The 17,282-nt window shown below is 34.4% G+C and overlaps 3 protein-coding genes across 13 annotated transcripts in view; 1 reads left to right on the top strand and 2 right to left on the bottom strand.

Moving 5' to 3' along the window:
• LOC135100769 (uncharacterized) overlaps positions 1 to 1,205 on the bottom strand; it is a 95,857-nt gene extending 94,652 nt beyond the window's left edge. The window contains exon 1 of the mRNA XM_064004062.1: positions 1,102 to 1,205. The gene's annotated coding sequence lies outside the window, so the exon portion shown is untranslated. The remainder of the gene's footprint in view (positions 1 to 1,101) is intronic.
• Positions 1,206 to 1,852: 647 nt separating this feature from the next.
• LOC135100767 (uncharacterized) lies at positions 1,853 to 12,098 on the top strand. The gene is made up of 6 exons (XM_064004050.1): positions 1,853 to 3,015; positions 5,828 to 5,983; positions 7,657 to 7,776; positions 7,913 to 8,037; positions 8,740 to 8,889; positions 11,352 to 12,098. The coding sequence occupies exons 1-6, from the start codon at positions 1,899 to 1,901 to the stop codon at positions 11,580 to 11,582; spliced, it is 1,899 nt and encodes a 632-aa protein (XP_063860120.1). The 5' UTR covers positions 1,853 to 1,898; the 3' UTR covers positions 11,583 to 12,098.
• A 2,867-nt stretch (positions 12,099 to 14,965) lies between these two features.
• LOC135100766 (transcriptional coactivator YAP1-like) overlaps positions 14,966 to 17,282 on the bottom strand; it is a 141,754-nt gene continuing 139,437 nt past the window's right edge. For all 11 annotated transcript variants that reach the window (XM_064004047.1, XM_064004046.1, XM_064004042.1 and 8 more), the window contains one exon: positions 14,966 to 17,282. This exon is cut by the window's right edge and continues 1,329 nt beyond it. The gene's annotated coding sequence lies outside the window, so the exon portion shown is untranslated.

Raw genomic sequence — 17,282 nt, 5'->3', positions numbered from 1 at the left:
TGACAGTAACCCCTTTTCTGTTCCCTCCTACTTTCTCTATCCTCATTTTCAATCTAAAGCTGGATGTTGCATCTATGTGCACAACAACTTAATATACTCTTGGGCCCACACTCTTGAATCTTCCAAGTTTTCCACTATCTGACTTTGACTACAGTCACTCTCAAATTAAATTTATCTGTGCTGTATACCTCTCACCTAACTCCTCTGACTATAAGAAATTCTTTAACTACTTAACTTCCAAAGTGGAGCACATTCCAACTCTCTTCCCTTTTGTGGAGATCTCCATTCTTGGAGACTTCAATGTTCACCACCAGCTTTGGCTTTTCTCTCCCTTCACTTACCATCCTGGTGAATTAGCCTTTAACTTTGCTATCCTCCACAACCTAGAGCAATTGTTGCAATACCCTACTCGTATTCCTGACCATATTGGAAATATACCCAACATTCTTGACTTTTTCCTAACCTCTAATCCTGCTTATGCTGTTACCCTCTCTCCTCCATTGGGCTCCTCTGATCACAATCTCATATCTGTAATTTCTTCTATCTCTCCAATCCTTCCTCAGGATCCCCCTAAGTGGATGTGCCTCTGGCATTTTGCCTCTGCTAGTTGGGGGGACCTGAGGAGGTATTTTTGCTGATTTTCCTTGGAATGACTATTTCTGCATCAGAGCCCCATCTCTGTGTGCCAAGTGCATAACAGGGCTGATAGTGTCTGGTATGGAGGTGTACATTCCTCACTTTTTCTCAACCAAAACCTTCCAAACCTTGGTTTAACACAGCCTGTTATTGTACTATACATGATAGAGAGGTAGCCCACAAAAGGTACTTGAACCTTCCATCACCAGAATCGTATGTGCTTTATATTTCTTCCCAGAACTATGCTAAGGCTGTCCTCCAACTAGCCAAAAACTCTTTCATTAATAGAAAGTGTTAAAATCTTTCAAGATCTAACTCCCCTTGTGACTTTTGGCACCTAGCCAAAAATATCTCCAATAAATTTGTCTCTTCTTTCCCTCATTTATTTCAAACAGGTGGCACCACTGCTATCACATCCATCTCTAAAGCTGAACTCTTTGATCAAACCTTTGCTAAAAACTTTACCTTGGATGATTCTGGCTTGTTCCTTCCTCTCCTCCATCCTCTGACTACTTCATGCTACCTATTAGAATTCTTCATAATGAAGTTTTCCATGCCCTTGCTGGCCTAAACACTCAGAAGGCTTATGGACCTGATGGGGTCCCTCCTATTGTTCTCCAAAACTGCACCTCTGTGCTTGCACCTTGCCTAATCAAACTCTTTCAACTCGCTGTCAACATCTACCTTTCCTTCTTGCTGGAAGTTTGCCTACATTCATTGCCGTCCTCCCTCATCCAGCTCATGATATTAAGAGTATAAAGTCAAACTACTACTGCACGGCACGCATTGTACTATAGCATTTTGACAGACACAGTACTTAAAACATGCCTATCCGTTCCCTTGGGAGAAGAAAAAAAAAAAAAAAAAAAAAAAAAAATATATATATATATATATATATATATATATATATATATATATATATATATATATATATATATATATATATATATATATATATATATATATATATATATATATATATATATATATATATATATATATATTGTATAGCTGAAAAGGACATATTTTCCATCAAATGGTCTTTCTATATATATATATAAATATATATATATATATATATATATATATATATATATATATATATATATATATATATATATATATATATATATATATATATATATATATATATATATATATACATTTATTTATTTATTTATTTATTTATTTATTGTGCGTTACAGCAGTGGTCCCTGCCTTGTGCCCATGGACCCGTGAGTCTGGTGTCGGTGTAAACAAACATGATGTGGGCTCGTGCAGGGACGTCTCTTTTGACTATAGAAAGAAATTGTATTCCTCAGAGATACCACATTGTCCGTAACATAAAGACACAGTGCGCGAACTTTCACCCGCGTGGATACTTGAGGCGTGACATAGGAGATGTGAGCCAGACTGGAGATACGCGTGGTGGCCATGTACTTAGTGTGTCCACGGCGAGCCCCGTCCACCGCAAGGACACTCGTACCATTGACAGCATGGACCCAGTGGTGCTCAAATACACCAATATGATCAATGATATGAGGAGTGAATCAAGTAGGGTCGAAAGAATTCATGAAACACACTTTGGCAGTATCCGTTTTGACCAGGAGAACACACCTCACCTTCACGGACTGTTCGACCAGGGATGCGACCCCGAGGCTATCACGGCCCCAGCACAGCACCCCGCGCCTACGCCACATGAGAGTGGCCAGGGCGAGGTGCTGGCAGAGGGTGTGGATTCAGTCACTGGTGGGTCAGAAGACGAAGTGATAATGAATGACGGTGCTCCTCGAGATGATAATTATTTTGACAATTGTATGTTTGGAGATTATATTTCTTCTGCATCAGGAAACTTGAAAAGCCCACCAGTAGAACATATGCAAGGTGCAATTGTTACAGATAGTAAGATTAGTGTTGCTACAAGTAAGGATCTTTCTTATATAGATGAAGTGTTCTTTAAGAACTCGTTAGAAAACCTTGAGATAAACAAGCAGCCAGCAATTGACTACTCTGACATAAAGAAGGATTTAGAAAAAGCAGTGCTTTCTGGAGAGAAGCATGTCACCAGTGAAGAAAGTGAAAGAATTCTCGAACGTGTTACTGAAAATGTTCAGCAAAAACATAGCAATGACAAAAATATAATGAGGCAACTGTTAAATACAACTGAGAATGGTGGAGCCCCCAGATCTGCATACGATTATGTAGTCAGAATGAGGCGTGAAGAACATAATAAGCAACATGGCGTGGCTCAGAAATCTGGTGACGGGAGCAATAAAAGTTACAGAAAGATCTTAAGTCTAGTGAGTGAGAAAACAAAACAGAAGCACACAAGATATGAGGTACTGAAGTCTCTGAAGAAGAGTATATTGTACAATGACAGTGAGTATTTACATTTACATTGTCCTTCTCTCACCTGGTTGTCTCACCTGTTGGGCTTCCCGGTACCCAGGATTGACAACCTAGGTGCCCAGCGGAAGCTGCATTCTGTGGATGCACCAGCCTGTCCAATACTATGTGCTATATTATTTACAAATCCTTCACAATTAGCTGGATAGTGTATCGTGTGCAAAAGATAAATAAATAAATAAAAAATAGATAAATAAATAATAGATAAATAAATAAATAAAATAAGATAATAAATAAATAGACAAGTGAATAAATAAATCATAAAGAACAGAAAGGGATGCCTTGAAAGCAGATACTGTTTTGGCTGAAGTGACATTCTGGAGAAGAGATGTAATTCCTTTGACACTGAAGAATCATTTGTGTTTATCTAATTTTGTTCTCACTTGAGTTTTCTTGTACTGATGACCTCTTGTGGTATCTAATGTTGGATTACAGAACATATCATCAGCAGCAATAGTGCAGTGACTGAAAAAATGTTCAATACTGTACAGTGTCATGTCACAACAGATGACTGTGAACCAAGTATAAATCCAAAACCTTCAGTCTTTAGAGGTAATCCAGGTGTTCCATGCCTTGAATATTCTTTGTCCATCGTCTCTGAACAGACTCCAGCAGCCTTAGGTCTGTAATATATCACAAATTCCACAGAGATGAGCAGTATTCCAGTAAGGGCCATAAGTGAGCTATATAAATAGGAATGAGAAAAGAAACCTCTTGTTTAACAGTAGATTAAAGTAAGTTTTGAGTCATGCCATCTACTTTCCGAACGATATTAACTATGTGCTGATACTTATGGTATGTCTTACAGAATTTGATATTACTCTAGTTCCACCCTGCAATATTTTTAGATATTTAATGTAATTTTGAAATATGTATAACTTTTGGTTCATGGTCATTCACAGCACAGGATGAAACTATTGTAGGTATGTTTAATATACTTTTGATAAATTTGCTGTCCGTTTGTCTTATGAATAAGCTTTTTGGCATTACTGTATTTGTGTACAGTACTTGGCATGTATGTACAGATACTGTCTCCTGTGTGAAATTTCACTATTTGTAGAATTTTTAACCCTTGTAGGAAATCAAGAATGGCAATGATAGCAGATTTTGAGGATCTATTTGACTGAATTGTTGTCTCATCTCTACTTTATGGAGCCTCTCACTGATCATAGCAAACAAACAGTGTTCTGGTGTTGTGAAGGATTTAAGAGTCAACCTGGAGTGTAATGCATCTGTACATTGGCTGACCATTCATGTAATGTCACTGCTTCTGCCTGCTCATCACCACTGCTCACACTGTTTTGCAAAGCTTCACTTCTGATGCAATATTGTCAATCTGTCAACAGGTATGGTGGAAGTAAGACATGATTGGGGGTGTTCGCAATGTTCAGGAAAACTGCCAGATTCACCAGCTGGACTTATTTTAGCACCCCCAAAAAATTGTTATGCTGGAAAAAAATCTTTACATTATTTGTATCTTATCAAACCAACTAATAAAATATTAGGAACAGCTTTAGCCATCATCATCAAGCAGAGAGCAAGAAGTATGGTAAAATTAGTTATTTAATGCACACATTATCTCGGGTTTGGGATGTGTTGTCGCTTTGGGACAAATGCTATTTTTCCCTCTCTATATAAGTTAACTTTATCCGTTCAAGTTATAGAATTTACATATAACTGTATAGATCCCAACACATTTGAAAGAAACAGTCACATTTTGAAGCCAAATCTTAGCAGGACACTGGTGTAGATTGCTTGTGTGCATCATGGCTCCCAACATCTTCGAGTTGCTACTTGTCTGTTTACATCATGTCTCCCAATGTCTTCTCTGAGTTGCCATTTTCTTTTGGAAATACATCCCATTCTTCCATACCTCGGTTCTTCTTTCATGACATGTTTGTCCAATCACCCACAGGACATATACACCAAGGTTTAGAACAGGACTGCAAATTCATATCTTCCACTTTATTTTACTTAAAAAAAAAAAATATATTGAATTTAATTTTTTTAATGTAGGAAGGGCACCAAAATTATGATAAAAAAGGGCCACTGAGATGCCTTGTGTATCTATATTGGCAGGTTCTTTCATCTTCGCACAGTTTCGGGTATTTCAGCAGCACAAATAATACTTGCTCGATTCTCTTTGGAATTTGGCAGATAAAGCATTTGCCCTTGAAGAAACTGTTAGAAAAGCATTTCTAACTAAATATGTAGCAGGAGGCTAGAAATAAATGTGAAAACATTGAGAGTCTAGTTGCAAGTATTAAGCTTATAATAACTGTTCTGCAGACTGTAGATTGTAGATTCTGTAGATCTATGAATACTTAGTATAAATACTTAGGATTAATGTTTTATAGCATATAGATACAATACATCAAGGTGTATTGCGAGAGGTGGCTTTAGAATGGGCATCTCCAGAGAACTGTGGAAGCATATACTGAGAACAGCCAGCAACCACCAACAGCTCAGACCATTGCGAATGTCCTAATTTTGAAGATGGTGCCCCAGCTAAGAGTTATAATGTTCAGGTAGATTTAATTTTGAAATTCCTTTAGTTGTTATTACATGAGATGACTGACTACTAGAATGAATTCTGAGGTAACAAGTAAAGCTACACATGATTAATGGGTATGTCATCACAAATTGTGCCTATTGTTTATATTCACAGAACCATTTATTACAATTTTGTACACATGTTAAATATTTTTCGCATATTAATGGCAGTTGTAGAAATAGGGGTATATTTTGAAGTATTATAATATAATGCAAACCATACTATTTTCAGATGATATAATTGGCCTCTACAAACCTTATGGAATAACCATGCATGGTGGCAGTGACTCCCAATACCATGTTCTCACGGAGTTCCTCCCAGAACTGGCAGAACACTTGAAAGCTGAAGCACTCTACCCAGTCCATAGATTAGATGCTACTACCACAGGTAATACTTTTATTTAACATTTCCCATTATTGTTAGTAGATGACAGAATATAAAAAAAATATTAATAAATAAAAAATAAAATAATAATAATGATAATAATAATAATATTAATAATAATAATAATGATAATAATAATAATAATAATAATAATAATAATAATAATAATAATAATAATAATAATAATAATGGTAGTAATAAATAAATAGAAATTTTAATGCATTTTTATTTTATTTTATATATTTATTTTCTACAATAACAACACTGTTCAAAAAAGATTTATACTGAAATAATATGGAGCTCTTTATGAAGAGGAAATTCAAAATATGAAAGTCAAATCACTAACTGGTTGTAATAGGTATACATAGGTGTGTTATGTAGCTAAATCCCAACAGAAGCAGGGAATATGAGCAGCTTCATAAAAAGATTCATGATGTCCTACATTCCTGTGTATGAAATTACTTATCTTCCTTAGCTGTGCAGCTATAATAAAATTTTCAATGGAATGATAAATTTATGACTTTATTAGTAAAAAAAAATCTCAAGAAAACCTTATGTATATTTTTTTTATTTGGCTGAAATTGATCAAAATCAGATAATTTTTATAACATTATTTACCTAAATCATATAAACCTTGTTATACTTTTATTGTTGTGATGTCTGTGTATGTATCTAGTATCTGTAGCTGTCTTCATTAATGTTGTTATTCTTTTAATAATATTTGATGCAGTCATTAGACATCTAGTAATCTATCCAATGGTTTGGAATGTCAAGCCATCTGGCATCTGTGACACCACATAGGTACACATGCACACAGAGCTAGTGCTGAGAATTGCAGGGCCCACTTAGAAAATTGGTAGTAGGGCCTCTACCCTTCAAAAGTCAAAATTGATGTTTGTTTTGTGTAGTATGCCAGTTTTAGCCATAAAGCATTAAATGCTTTATATACTAAATACTGAAAGACAATATGAAAATTTTAATTTTTTAATATAAGTTAAGACAAACCCAAAGCCCTCAAGGGCTCCAGCTCTTGAGGCTGCAGCTCAATTTTATCAAATTGGTTAAACAGGCTTAAAACTAGCCCTGCATGTACACTCACCTCATGAGTTACATGAGTTTAATTTAAGTGAATTTTGAATGAGTCTGCATTAATGATCAGAATGTTTTAAATATGTAAATAATGCAATATGCAGTAAAACTTATTAATTTGTGGAATACTGAAACATCAATCAGATTGAAGTTTCCTTAGTGCCACAGTATTTTTTTTACATTTTAACAGATATACCAGTCAGCACTACCAAATGCATATCTGACTCATGACAAGTTATCCTTATGATGGCAATCAGTGGTTAATTCTCCATTGCTAACCATTTGTTCATCTTGCATAATGCATGGAAACTCTCCAGAATATTTTGTTGAAGAAAATAACTGTGTTATATTAGGTAGTGGAAAAGTTTTTGGATGTGCCAAGAATCTATTGCACTTCCTCCCATTACATTTGTGTCTCACTTTGTGGAATCATGTTCCACACACTTTTCTTGAACCACTTAAGGAAAAACTCGGTGCATTATTATTTAAAAATTTTTTTTTAGGTATTTTGTTGATATTTTATTTTGTTTTTATATATATCTTGTTATATATACCTATTTACTGCATATGTATATAACTTATTTCAGGCGTTGTTCTCTTGGCTCGCACACCTGCTATGGCAAATACTCTTAAAAGAATGTTTAAGGAACGTCAGCTCAAGAAAACATATTGGGCCATCACTAAAAGTGTTCCAGGTCCAATGCAAGGTAATAATCAATGTTATTCATCCATGTATTGCATGTGTGTTACACATTATACCATGTTATTTATGAAGAAGACTGCAAAACAGTACTCCAGAAGGTTTCTGTCAGTAAGCTTACAATTGTACTTATTTATTTATAGGTATAATTGACATCCCAGTAGCAGAAGGCATGGTGGATGGCCGTAGGCGCATGGTGCTTAAACCTGATGTTAAAGGACTGAAGAGTACAACTAGTGAAAGCAAATTGGCTATTACCAGATTCAAAGTAAGTGTGATGTTTACTATAACTTTTGGACTATTCAAGTGTTTTCATAGTAGCTATTCAGTACTTTGTATTCACTTTGCACAATTTTCCTACATGATTCCAGAAACTGAGTGTATATTTTTATGAATAAATTTGTTAAATTTGTGTTAATACATCTGTTGATGAGGTAATGGTGACTTTAATTACTTAATTGTACAATTTTTATAGTAGTCATCTCATTGATGACTTTGAAGAGTTTTCACATTTAAACATTAGTCAGAAATTCAATTAAAGAAAGGAACTTGTTATAGCTGAGAGTGAGCAGATAGGAGCTCCACTCATAACACATGTCAGAAAGAGATTAACTGATTTAATTGCAGGAAGTAGTAAACATAATTTCACTTTGATAAGAACTGTTGATATCTCACAACCTTGTGTGGGTGATTCCAACTAACATGCTGTCAGGTGTGTCCATCAGTTGGGAAGTTCTTCAGACCATACAGAACACTTAATCAAGTATTTGATGAACCTGTTGTCTTGAATTTAATTTGTGTATAATAGTGTTGCAACATCATACACTATCTCATGCATCATTCCAAGAACTTGCCTTAAATTAGCAGATGTCTAAGAATTCCTGTGTTCAGTTTCTGATTTATGTAGATATACATTAGTTTCCACTGCATCATATCATTGATTTTCAGATATATGCATTTCTTTGTACAGGTAATCAGCAAAAAAGACAGTGCTGCACTTGTTGAGTTGTATCCCATGACCGGAGTGAAGCACCAGCTGCGTGTTCATCTGGCTTTTGGGCTCAGCTGTCCAGTTTTAGGTGACCACAAGTATTCACATGTGAAGAAAATGGTCCCTCAGGTAAGCTCTTACTAATATTGTATATATATATATATATATATATATATATATATATATATATATATATATATATATATATATATATATATATATATATATATATATATATTTTATTTTTTATTTTTTATTTATTTATTTTTTTTAAGCCATACTTAAATATGACCCTTTATAGAATTTAAAAAATGTAGAAATGATTATCTTTTAGGAAAAACAATGAAACATTTTATTTTGTAGGTATGTATAGCACATATATCCAATTTGGTTTTAGATTCTTTTCATTGAAGTGGCTCCAAGATGGATGAGAAAATTCTGCCTTCTGTCTCATACTTTGAAATTGTCACGTTTTATATATATATATATATATATATATATATATATATATATATATATATATATATATATATATATATATATATATATATATATATATATATATATATATATATATATATATATATATATATATATATATAATTTTTTTTTATTTATTTATTTATTTATTTATTTTTATTTTTTTTTACCAAGTATTAGTAATGGAAGTGCACAGATATTATGATTAGATTTCTTACACACATTTTTCATTGAAGTGTGAAATCACCTCTTGATACTGAATCTGGCACATTTTTGGAGAATGTGTCTCTTTCACTTCAGGCCTATCCCTCCAAAGCAAAGCAGACTCAGCATTGCTTCTGTTCTGCATCAAACCAAGGAAGGCATATTTATCCCTTCACAGCAAATCTCTGCTCTTCTTCCTTAGTTTGCCTTTCCTTCCTTTCTTCCCATATTTTTGCTTTGTACTTATTTATCTCTGATATAATATGATCCAACACTTAAAAAGTAAAAGAAATATAAAAATAAATCCAAAGGCAACTGGTCACCTTTAAGAATGACTTTTACATTGCTCTCTCATGTAAAATGAGAGAGTTCTCTGTTGACAGATGATTGAGTTTGTTCTTTATATTAAATATCATATCAAATTCAGTATCAGACTGGTCATCATGCTTAACTTCAGGCTCTAATTCAGTTTCATTGTCAGAACTATTGCGGAATGAATCATTATCACCATCTAATGTATTCAAGAAATCACTGGCCTTATCCTCTGCAAACAAAGACCTTATCTCAGTAGGATTTCCTATTTTCTTTTTGATAGATGACATAATTATCATATGAGAACTGAAAAAAAGAAATGTGAGAGTCTTAGAGTTCTCATAAATGTCTTTCATCAGTGATAACTGACAATTTGTGCCCCTGTGGTGCAGTAGCTAACATGCTTGGCTACAAATCCATGAACCTCAATTTAGATATAGGCTCAGGTAGTCAGCACACTCAGTAGTTTGTCCTTTCTCCAGGTTGGTCATTAAATAGGTATGTGGAAAAACCTTGAGAAGGTAAACTGAGAAGACCTAGATGTCACAATGGGCCTATGTGTAGGGACAAGGGGTATCATCCACCACTGGCTCAAAGGCCAACAAGGTAGAGATAAGTGTCAAGGCCATGTGTAGCTATAGTGTATGCCCCTACATTTACTTTAGTGGTTATATAGTTTAGTAGTTATACAGGGTGTAATGTGAGTTTCTGCAAATACTGAAAGAGGTGAAAGAACATGTAATTCTAAGTAGAAAATGTTCTATACACATGTCCATTTTAAGGCTTTGTTTACCCGTCAGAGGAGTTGAAAATGTATGGGACTCGCGGGTGTGCTCTGCGTGTAGCTATAAGGTGACGGACAGACAGTTGCATTGTCGCAGCCTCTGACGTGCCACTTGGTCAAATTATGAATGGTTTGATCTTATTCTCTGCAGGCTGTGGAATACTACAGTATCTTATAACAAGACAAATGGTATTAAAAAGCGTGTAATTTACTAATAAGCATTACATGACAACATTCTTGTTGTGATCAAAAGTACTCCAGTAAAATGCTATGTAAAATGCTGTAAAATGCAACATCACTCAGCTGTTTTCAAGGTCGATTAGATTCACTCCTCTCTCCTCCTTTGCTTCGATGATGCCTGCGAGTCCCATACATTTTTTACTCCTCTGACAGGTAAACAAAGCCTTAAAATGCATATGTGTATAGAACATTTTCTACTTAGAATTACAGGTTCTTTCACCTCTTTTGATATTTGCAGAAACTCGTGTTACACCCTGTATATAAACAGCAAGATGTCAGATAAGTAAATAAGTGATGATGATCCTGATCTTTTGACCTAGATATGTGGGGCCTTTTACAGCTAGTAACACCTGTAGAGCTGTTATGCAGGCATTCTTGACTATGTAATGGTCACTGTGGCAGCAGGAAGATTCTTGCAGTAGAACTTAATCAGATAAAGTAAAAAAAATCATAGATACCCTTCATTTTTTAGTCTTGCAGCCTTTTTCAAGGTTACCAACTGTTGTTTTCCCTGATGTATAACAAACAAGCTTACTCAAGATGATTGGATGGATGAACTTTCTCTCTTTAGGTACTTCCTGGAGATATACTGGACAAACTCAAAATAAACCAGAGTAAGGTGAGGCATCTTCCTCTCTTCCTTCATTGCAAGTCCATTATTGTGCCTGAGGTTGTGGATGGAAGGAACATCACAATTTATGCCAAGATTCCAGCCCATTTCAACAAGGCTCTGACTCTGCTGAAACTGAACAGACATCATAGTCAGGTGAAACTTGATGAGCTGATGGTATCCATACCCTGAAATGGCTTTACCTTATTGTCATGTGACAATGTGATAATATATATATATATATATACACAGTAAAACCTCCATAAACTGAATTATATGGGGTGAGGTGGCCGGTGGTTCATCCGAAAGTTTGGTTTATCCAACAATACACGTTTTTGGCTGGTTTCTATACACATAAACATGTATGTTTATTGTTATTGTCATTTACACCATATTTGCTAGCACATTATAAGCCCCAAGATAAATCTTTACAGCATATTTTGTTATTGCACATTGTATACAAAGCACTAACTGGTCACTTATGAGTTCACTTAACATTATGCAACTACACACTTAATTTTCACTTGAGCTCAGTTAACTGTACACAACACACTGGTCATATAAGAGAGCTAACATAAAATTATGCACTGTACTACTAGTGTACTTTTGCTTGTCACTCTGAATTACCTTAAGGGCATTTAAGTTATCCGATATCCAGCTCATATGGGTTTGGTTTAGGGAGGTTTTACTGATATATATATATATATATATATATATATATATATATATATATATATATATATATATATATATATATATATATATATAAAGCAGTATTTAGATATATCTTAGTAAAGATTTCAATCTCTCTCTCTTGGTTTTATTTTGGTCTTTAAGAAATACACCATTTATTTTTAAGACATGTTATTATTTCATTCTCTTTCACTGTGAAAATCAGATTTTCAGTCTAAGGGCTTGAAAGGAAATAGATAGATGACAGCAAAATTAAATAACATGACAGATGTTATTCTCGTAATTTTTTTTCATTCACTCAAGAACTGACCTCAGAGTAACTGATATTTGTGTATGACTCAGACCAGTCACACACATCACACACTGCAAGTATGTGATGTGTTTACTTGATTGCAGGATACAGGGCTGCTGAGATACACTTGTGTGGTCAAATCTCCATGTCTTTACTAGTTAGTTAATGAACATTCTTCATCTCTGTTGATTTGGTCTCTTCCAGTTTTCTGTATTTCTAGTGGGGGGAATATATATATATATATATATATATATATATATATATATATATATATATATATATATATATATATATATATATATATATATATATATATATATATATATATAATTGTTAGCACATTATAAGCCCCAAGATAAATCTTTACAGCATATTTTGTTATTGCACATTGTACACAAAGCACTATATATATATATATATATATATATATATATATATATATATATATATATATATATATATATATATATATATATATATATATATATATACTTAACATTTGCCTTTCTTACGTCTTATTCAGTCGTTCAAAATCATTCATACTCTTTTTATCTCGCAACCACTTACCAGATTTTCATCTTCTGTATTCTTGCATTCACACACCCAGCTCTTCTCCCTCTCTCATAACTTCCTTCTAATATTTTTTATTTATTTATTTATTTATTTTTTTTTTTTATTTTTTTTTTTTTTTGTGTGTGTGTGAATTTTTCCCCTCAGCTTTCTATGAGACTCAATAATTTTCTTTTACTAACTTTTGTGTTCCTTTTCTAGGGGCGTCTGGTCCATAAGGGCTGGTGGGCTGCAGACCTCCCTGTCTCAGCCTTGCCTTGCCATTGATTCATTCATATGATTAATTTTATACAAATAATATTATACCTTTATATTTCATTAAGTATTTTTTTCATTGTTTTTTCTATAATTTTCTAACACAAAATACTACCAGATTTGATAAATTAACTAGAGTAAAACAGTTCCAGGATTGGCACAGTGCCAGCTGGACTATAGCAGGGCTGGAGTCAGTTAAGCCCTGAGTGGGGAGTGTTATTCTCCCTCTGTGTTAGTTAAACAAATAATGCATTATGTCTGTGATTGGTGAGTACTAGCCAGTTTTGGGACCCTAAGTGACAACTGAAGGTTAGTTTCAGTGTCCTGGTTACTTCAATATTACATATTCTACTTGATAAATGTTCGTCATAGCTTTGGCAATGCATAAATTTTAAATTATGAGCCTGTGAGAACAAAACATAACGTTTGTGATTCAAATAAAGCTGCCTACAGCACGGCCTCATTAGTATAGTAATCTGAAATTATTATGCGGCCCCCCTGCCATTTTTTTTTTTTTTTTTTTACCACAAGCTGCCACTGCCTATTTCCACACTGATTCTTTTGTAGCATTTTCTGAAAACCATTCCTCTTCCTTTCATTAGCTACCAGCTCACCTGTTTGTCATGTACTACATCCCTTTCTCCAGTCCTTGAGATTCTTATACTAAGCATTTCTGTTATTGCTACAATTATCACAGCCTTCTTGCATATCTTTCCCCAATCTTTCACTAGACATCTTTGCCTCACAAACCATCTTTTTCACATCCTGTGCTGCTTTCCTTCCCTTCTCTGCAAATACCTGTGATATACCTGCTTCTGTGACTTTCAAATTAGTCATATCATCATTCACTGTTCTTTAGTTATCCTTTCTCATGCGACATTTTTTCAAGACTATCAAGAATCGATTCCTAACATGTCTTCTGCTCAAATGAATACACTAGTGTGTTCACCATAAGCTGAACTAGGCAAGCCATTTGAGCCTACGCAGGTTTGTGCAACGAGTGCTGATTAGCTATTATTATGTATTACTCAATTTTTTTTTATAAAAATCTGAATTTTACATGGAGTAAACTTAAATCTTTTATCGTATTTTACAGATACTTAATGGTAATAATCAGATCATTGAAGCTATCATAACAACTGATAAAGAAAACACATTTGAGAGTGCATGGCTAATGTTGCCATCAAGGACATTAGATAGGCACCACTATTGCCACATGCTCACTTACTCAGTATAATAATACTTACCAGGAAAATGGTGATGCCACCAAACTCAAAAGGTAGTGTGTACTGCTTTGGTGGATGTATGGTGGTAATGCTGCCTTACTTGCTTACTTGGTGGCAATATTAGCCGTGCATTCACTAATGTGTTTACTTTATCATGGTTAGATCTCTTTTGAGATATTCTAATATTGTGATTATCACTGGCTTTTAGTTTTTACAAGAGAAGATAAAATGCTCTAACTGTAAAATCAGTGTAAAATTCCTAATTGTGAAAAAGTAAAATGCTTAAATTGACAATGGCCAGTCAGTCATTGCTTAGCTTACAAGCACATGAAGGCTGCTCCAGTGTGCTCATTTCTATGCAAGAATCTTTTGTGTTGGCAAGGATATCTGTTGAATATGACTGACCTTTGATCTAAAATACTTCTTTGCTCATTTGTTTGTTTATGGACTGAAGGTTAATACCTATTTAAAAATCTGAAAAGCATTAAGCTCATGACTAATCAACTTCACTGACTTGGGAGGAAGAGATTGCTGTAATATTCATTTGGAGATAAGATTTATTTACATTGCTTCAGCATACATTTAATTTCATGGGAGACCGGATAAACCACTCCCCCAATGCATAAAAGCACTTAATGGCATTTATCAATATGACAAGAAAGGGAAACCTTTATTGATGAATAAAATGTTAATTATCCATTCCTTGTACAGTGGACCGCACATCTACTGGACTCCATCAGTGATACTACTTCCCCTTTCTTGTCACATTACTAACTTTTGCCAAAATTTGTGAGCCATAAGCTAATACCGTAGTTGAGGGTTGGGGCAAGAATTCAGTCTTGGGTGAAGATCTAGTGAACAAATGCCAGCTAGTGTGTGTATGTATATGGCGGTGTGCTGGAGCAGAACAAGGTGAACAGCTGGATCTGTTCACAAAATCCTTTGGATTTCTCCCGTCTTAGCTTGCCACCATCCCAGATGAGTTGCTTTCCATTCCAGTCCTACACTTGCTGTACATTTTAACATTATCTCTTGGACTGTGAAAGGACCTTATGAAGCAAGGCTAAATTGCCAGGTTTTAGTTTATGAAATCAGTAGCTCAAGGATCATGGAAAGACATGTCCTCCAGAGCAAACAACGTACAGAGACCACTGATGTTAAGAGATTGAGCCAAGGCCCTCTGCATGTACATTGTTTTCAAGAGGTAAACAGTGCAACTGAACTTCATAAACTTGTGCAAGAAAGATTGGGAAGGATATACCCTCGGTTGACTAAAAAAATATAAAGAAGAAAGAGGTCAACACGCAGGCCATCATCTTAAATCTATTAGTAAAAAACTTTACCACTGGATTATTCTTCTACGAAAGTTTGATATGAATATAATATGGTTGATGTGATATTTTTTTTTAATCTATACTAGGAACCCTTCACCACATTAAAAAGACTGAAAACAAGAGCTTTGATGCTGAGTTTCTAACTATTCATTTTTAATACTAACAAATATGGCCACTATAAGAAACTAAAAACAACACTGCATGCTAGATGTATATCACAAAAGACACCATACTATGAAAACAATTGACATTTACATTTCCTGATAAAATAAAATTCATGTCTACTGGAGCAATAAATGTAATGATAATGATGATAATAATAAAACAATAAAATAATAAAATAATAAAATAATAATGATAATTATATCAAAACAAGCACCAAGTGTGTGGTCAACACTTGATGCTTGTTCAGCCTTAACAATTAAACAATGACCTTAACCTAGAGCCACAAGTTTACCTGTGGCTTGGGAGCTGCCAAAGTGACCTCATAGCAACCTGGGTCATGACCTCAGCCAATTACTGACCCAGGGGAGAGTGAACGGCCACTAAACAGCTGCAGACAAAGGCACTTGGGACGTCCGTAAATCACTTGAGCAGACTGTGGATGGATGTGGGATCTTAAATACTGAGTGTGACCAGAGTGCCTCATGGGATACAACAGGCAGCCTATAATAAGAACATTACCCTCAGCCCATTATTTTCAGGAATCATAAGCTTCCCAAAGAGCTACTGCTGGCTAGCCCACAGGTCGGCCAAACCTGCGGGAAAAAAGATACAAAAACCACCCACGTCAGATACATCAAAGTTCAGTAACATGTCAGGGATGCTACTAAGACTGTCGAGCCAAGTGGATACTCGACCAATTCACTTAAGTACATTATTTGTGTCATCAGCTAGAGCCAGAGACATGACAGACTATCACCTTGGTTCCTGCATTCATCCATCAATGAGCTGCCACACACAGAGCCACTTCACAAGGCACCTCATTTTCTCTAAGGCACCATCAATACTTGCTAACTCCTGATAAAGCTTCAACACAGTTAAAACTTATAATATGCATAAGCAAATCAGTGTAATAATTGAAGTTAAAATGTGATATTTTAAAACTTTCATGCACTTATTCACATATTTAACACATTAACTACATCCATGTTTTACATATGAGAGATGCAGTCATCAATATTAGAAAGTTCCAATCAGACAATAACAATTACCAATGCAACATCAACACAGCAAAATAGTTATGGCTCATAAAATCATCAACAGACACACAAATATTTCAATTATGTTTACTAATTATTTAAGCTCTATTCTCAAGTGTTTCCTTAACTGCTTACTCAATTTAACAAAAACAAAAATAAATGAATAAAAAATAAATAAATAAATAATAATAATAATAATAATAATGAAAGTAACTTGTATGCATCTGCAATATTTTGTTGAAACTGAATATCAAAGTTGATGTACATTTGGAAAGCTTAATTTACAGCCTTGTAAAATATAGTACATAGTATCAGCTTAT

Source organism: Scylla paramamosain, chromosome 5 (assembly GCF_035594125.1).
Source record: "Scylla paramamosain isolate STU-SP2022 chromosome 5, ASM3559412v1, whole genome shotgun sequence".
Lineage (NCBI taxonomy): Eukaryota > Metazoa > Arthropoda > Malacostraca > Decapoda > Portunidae > Scylla > Scylla paramamosain.
This window is presented reverse-complemented; position numbering and strand designations above follow the sequence as displayed.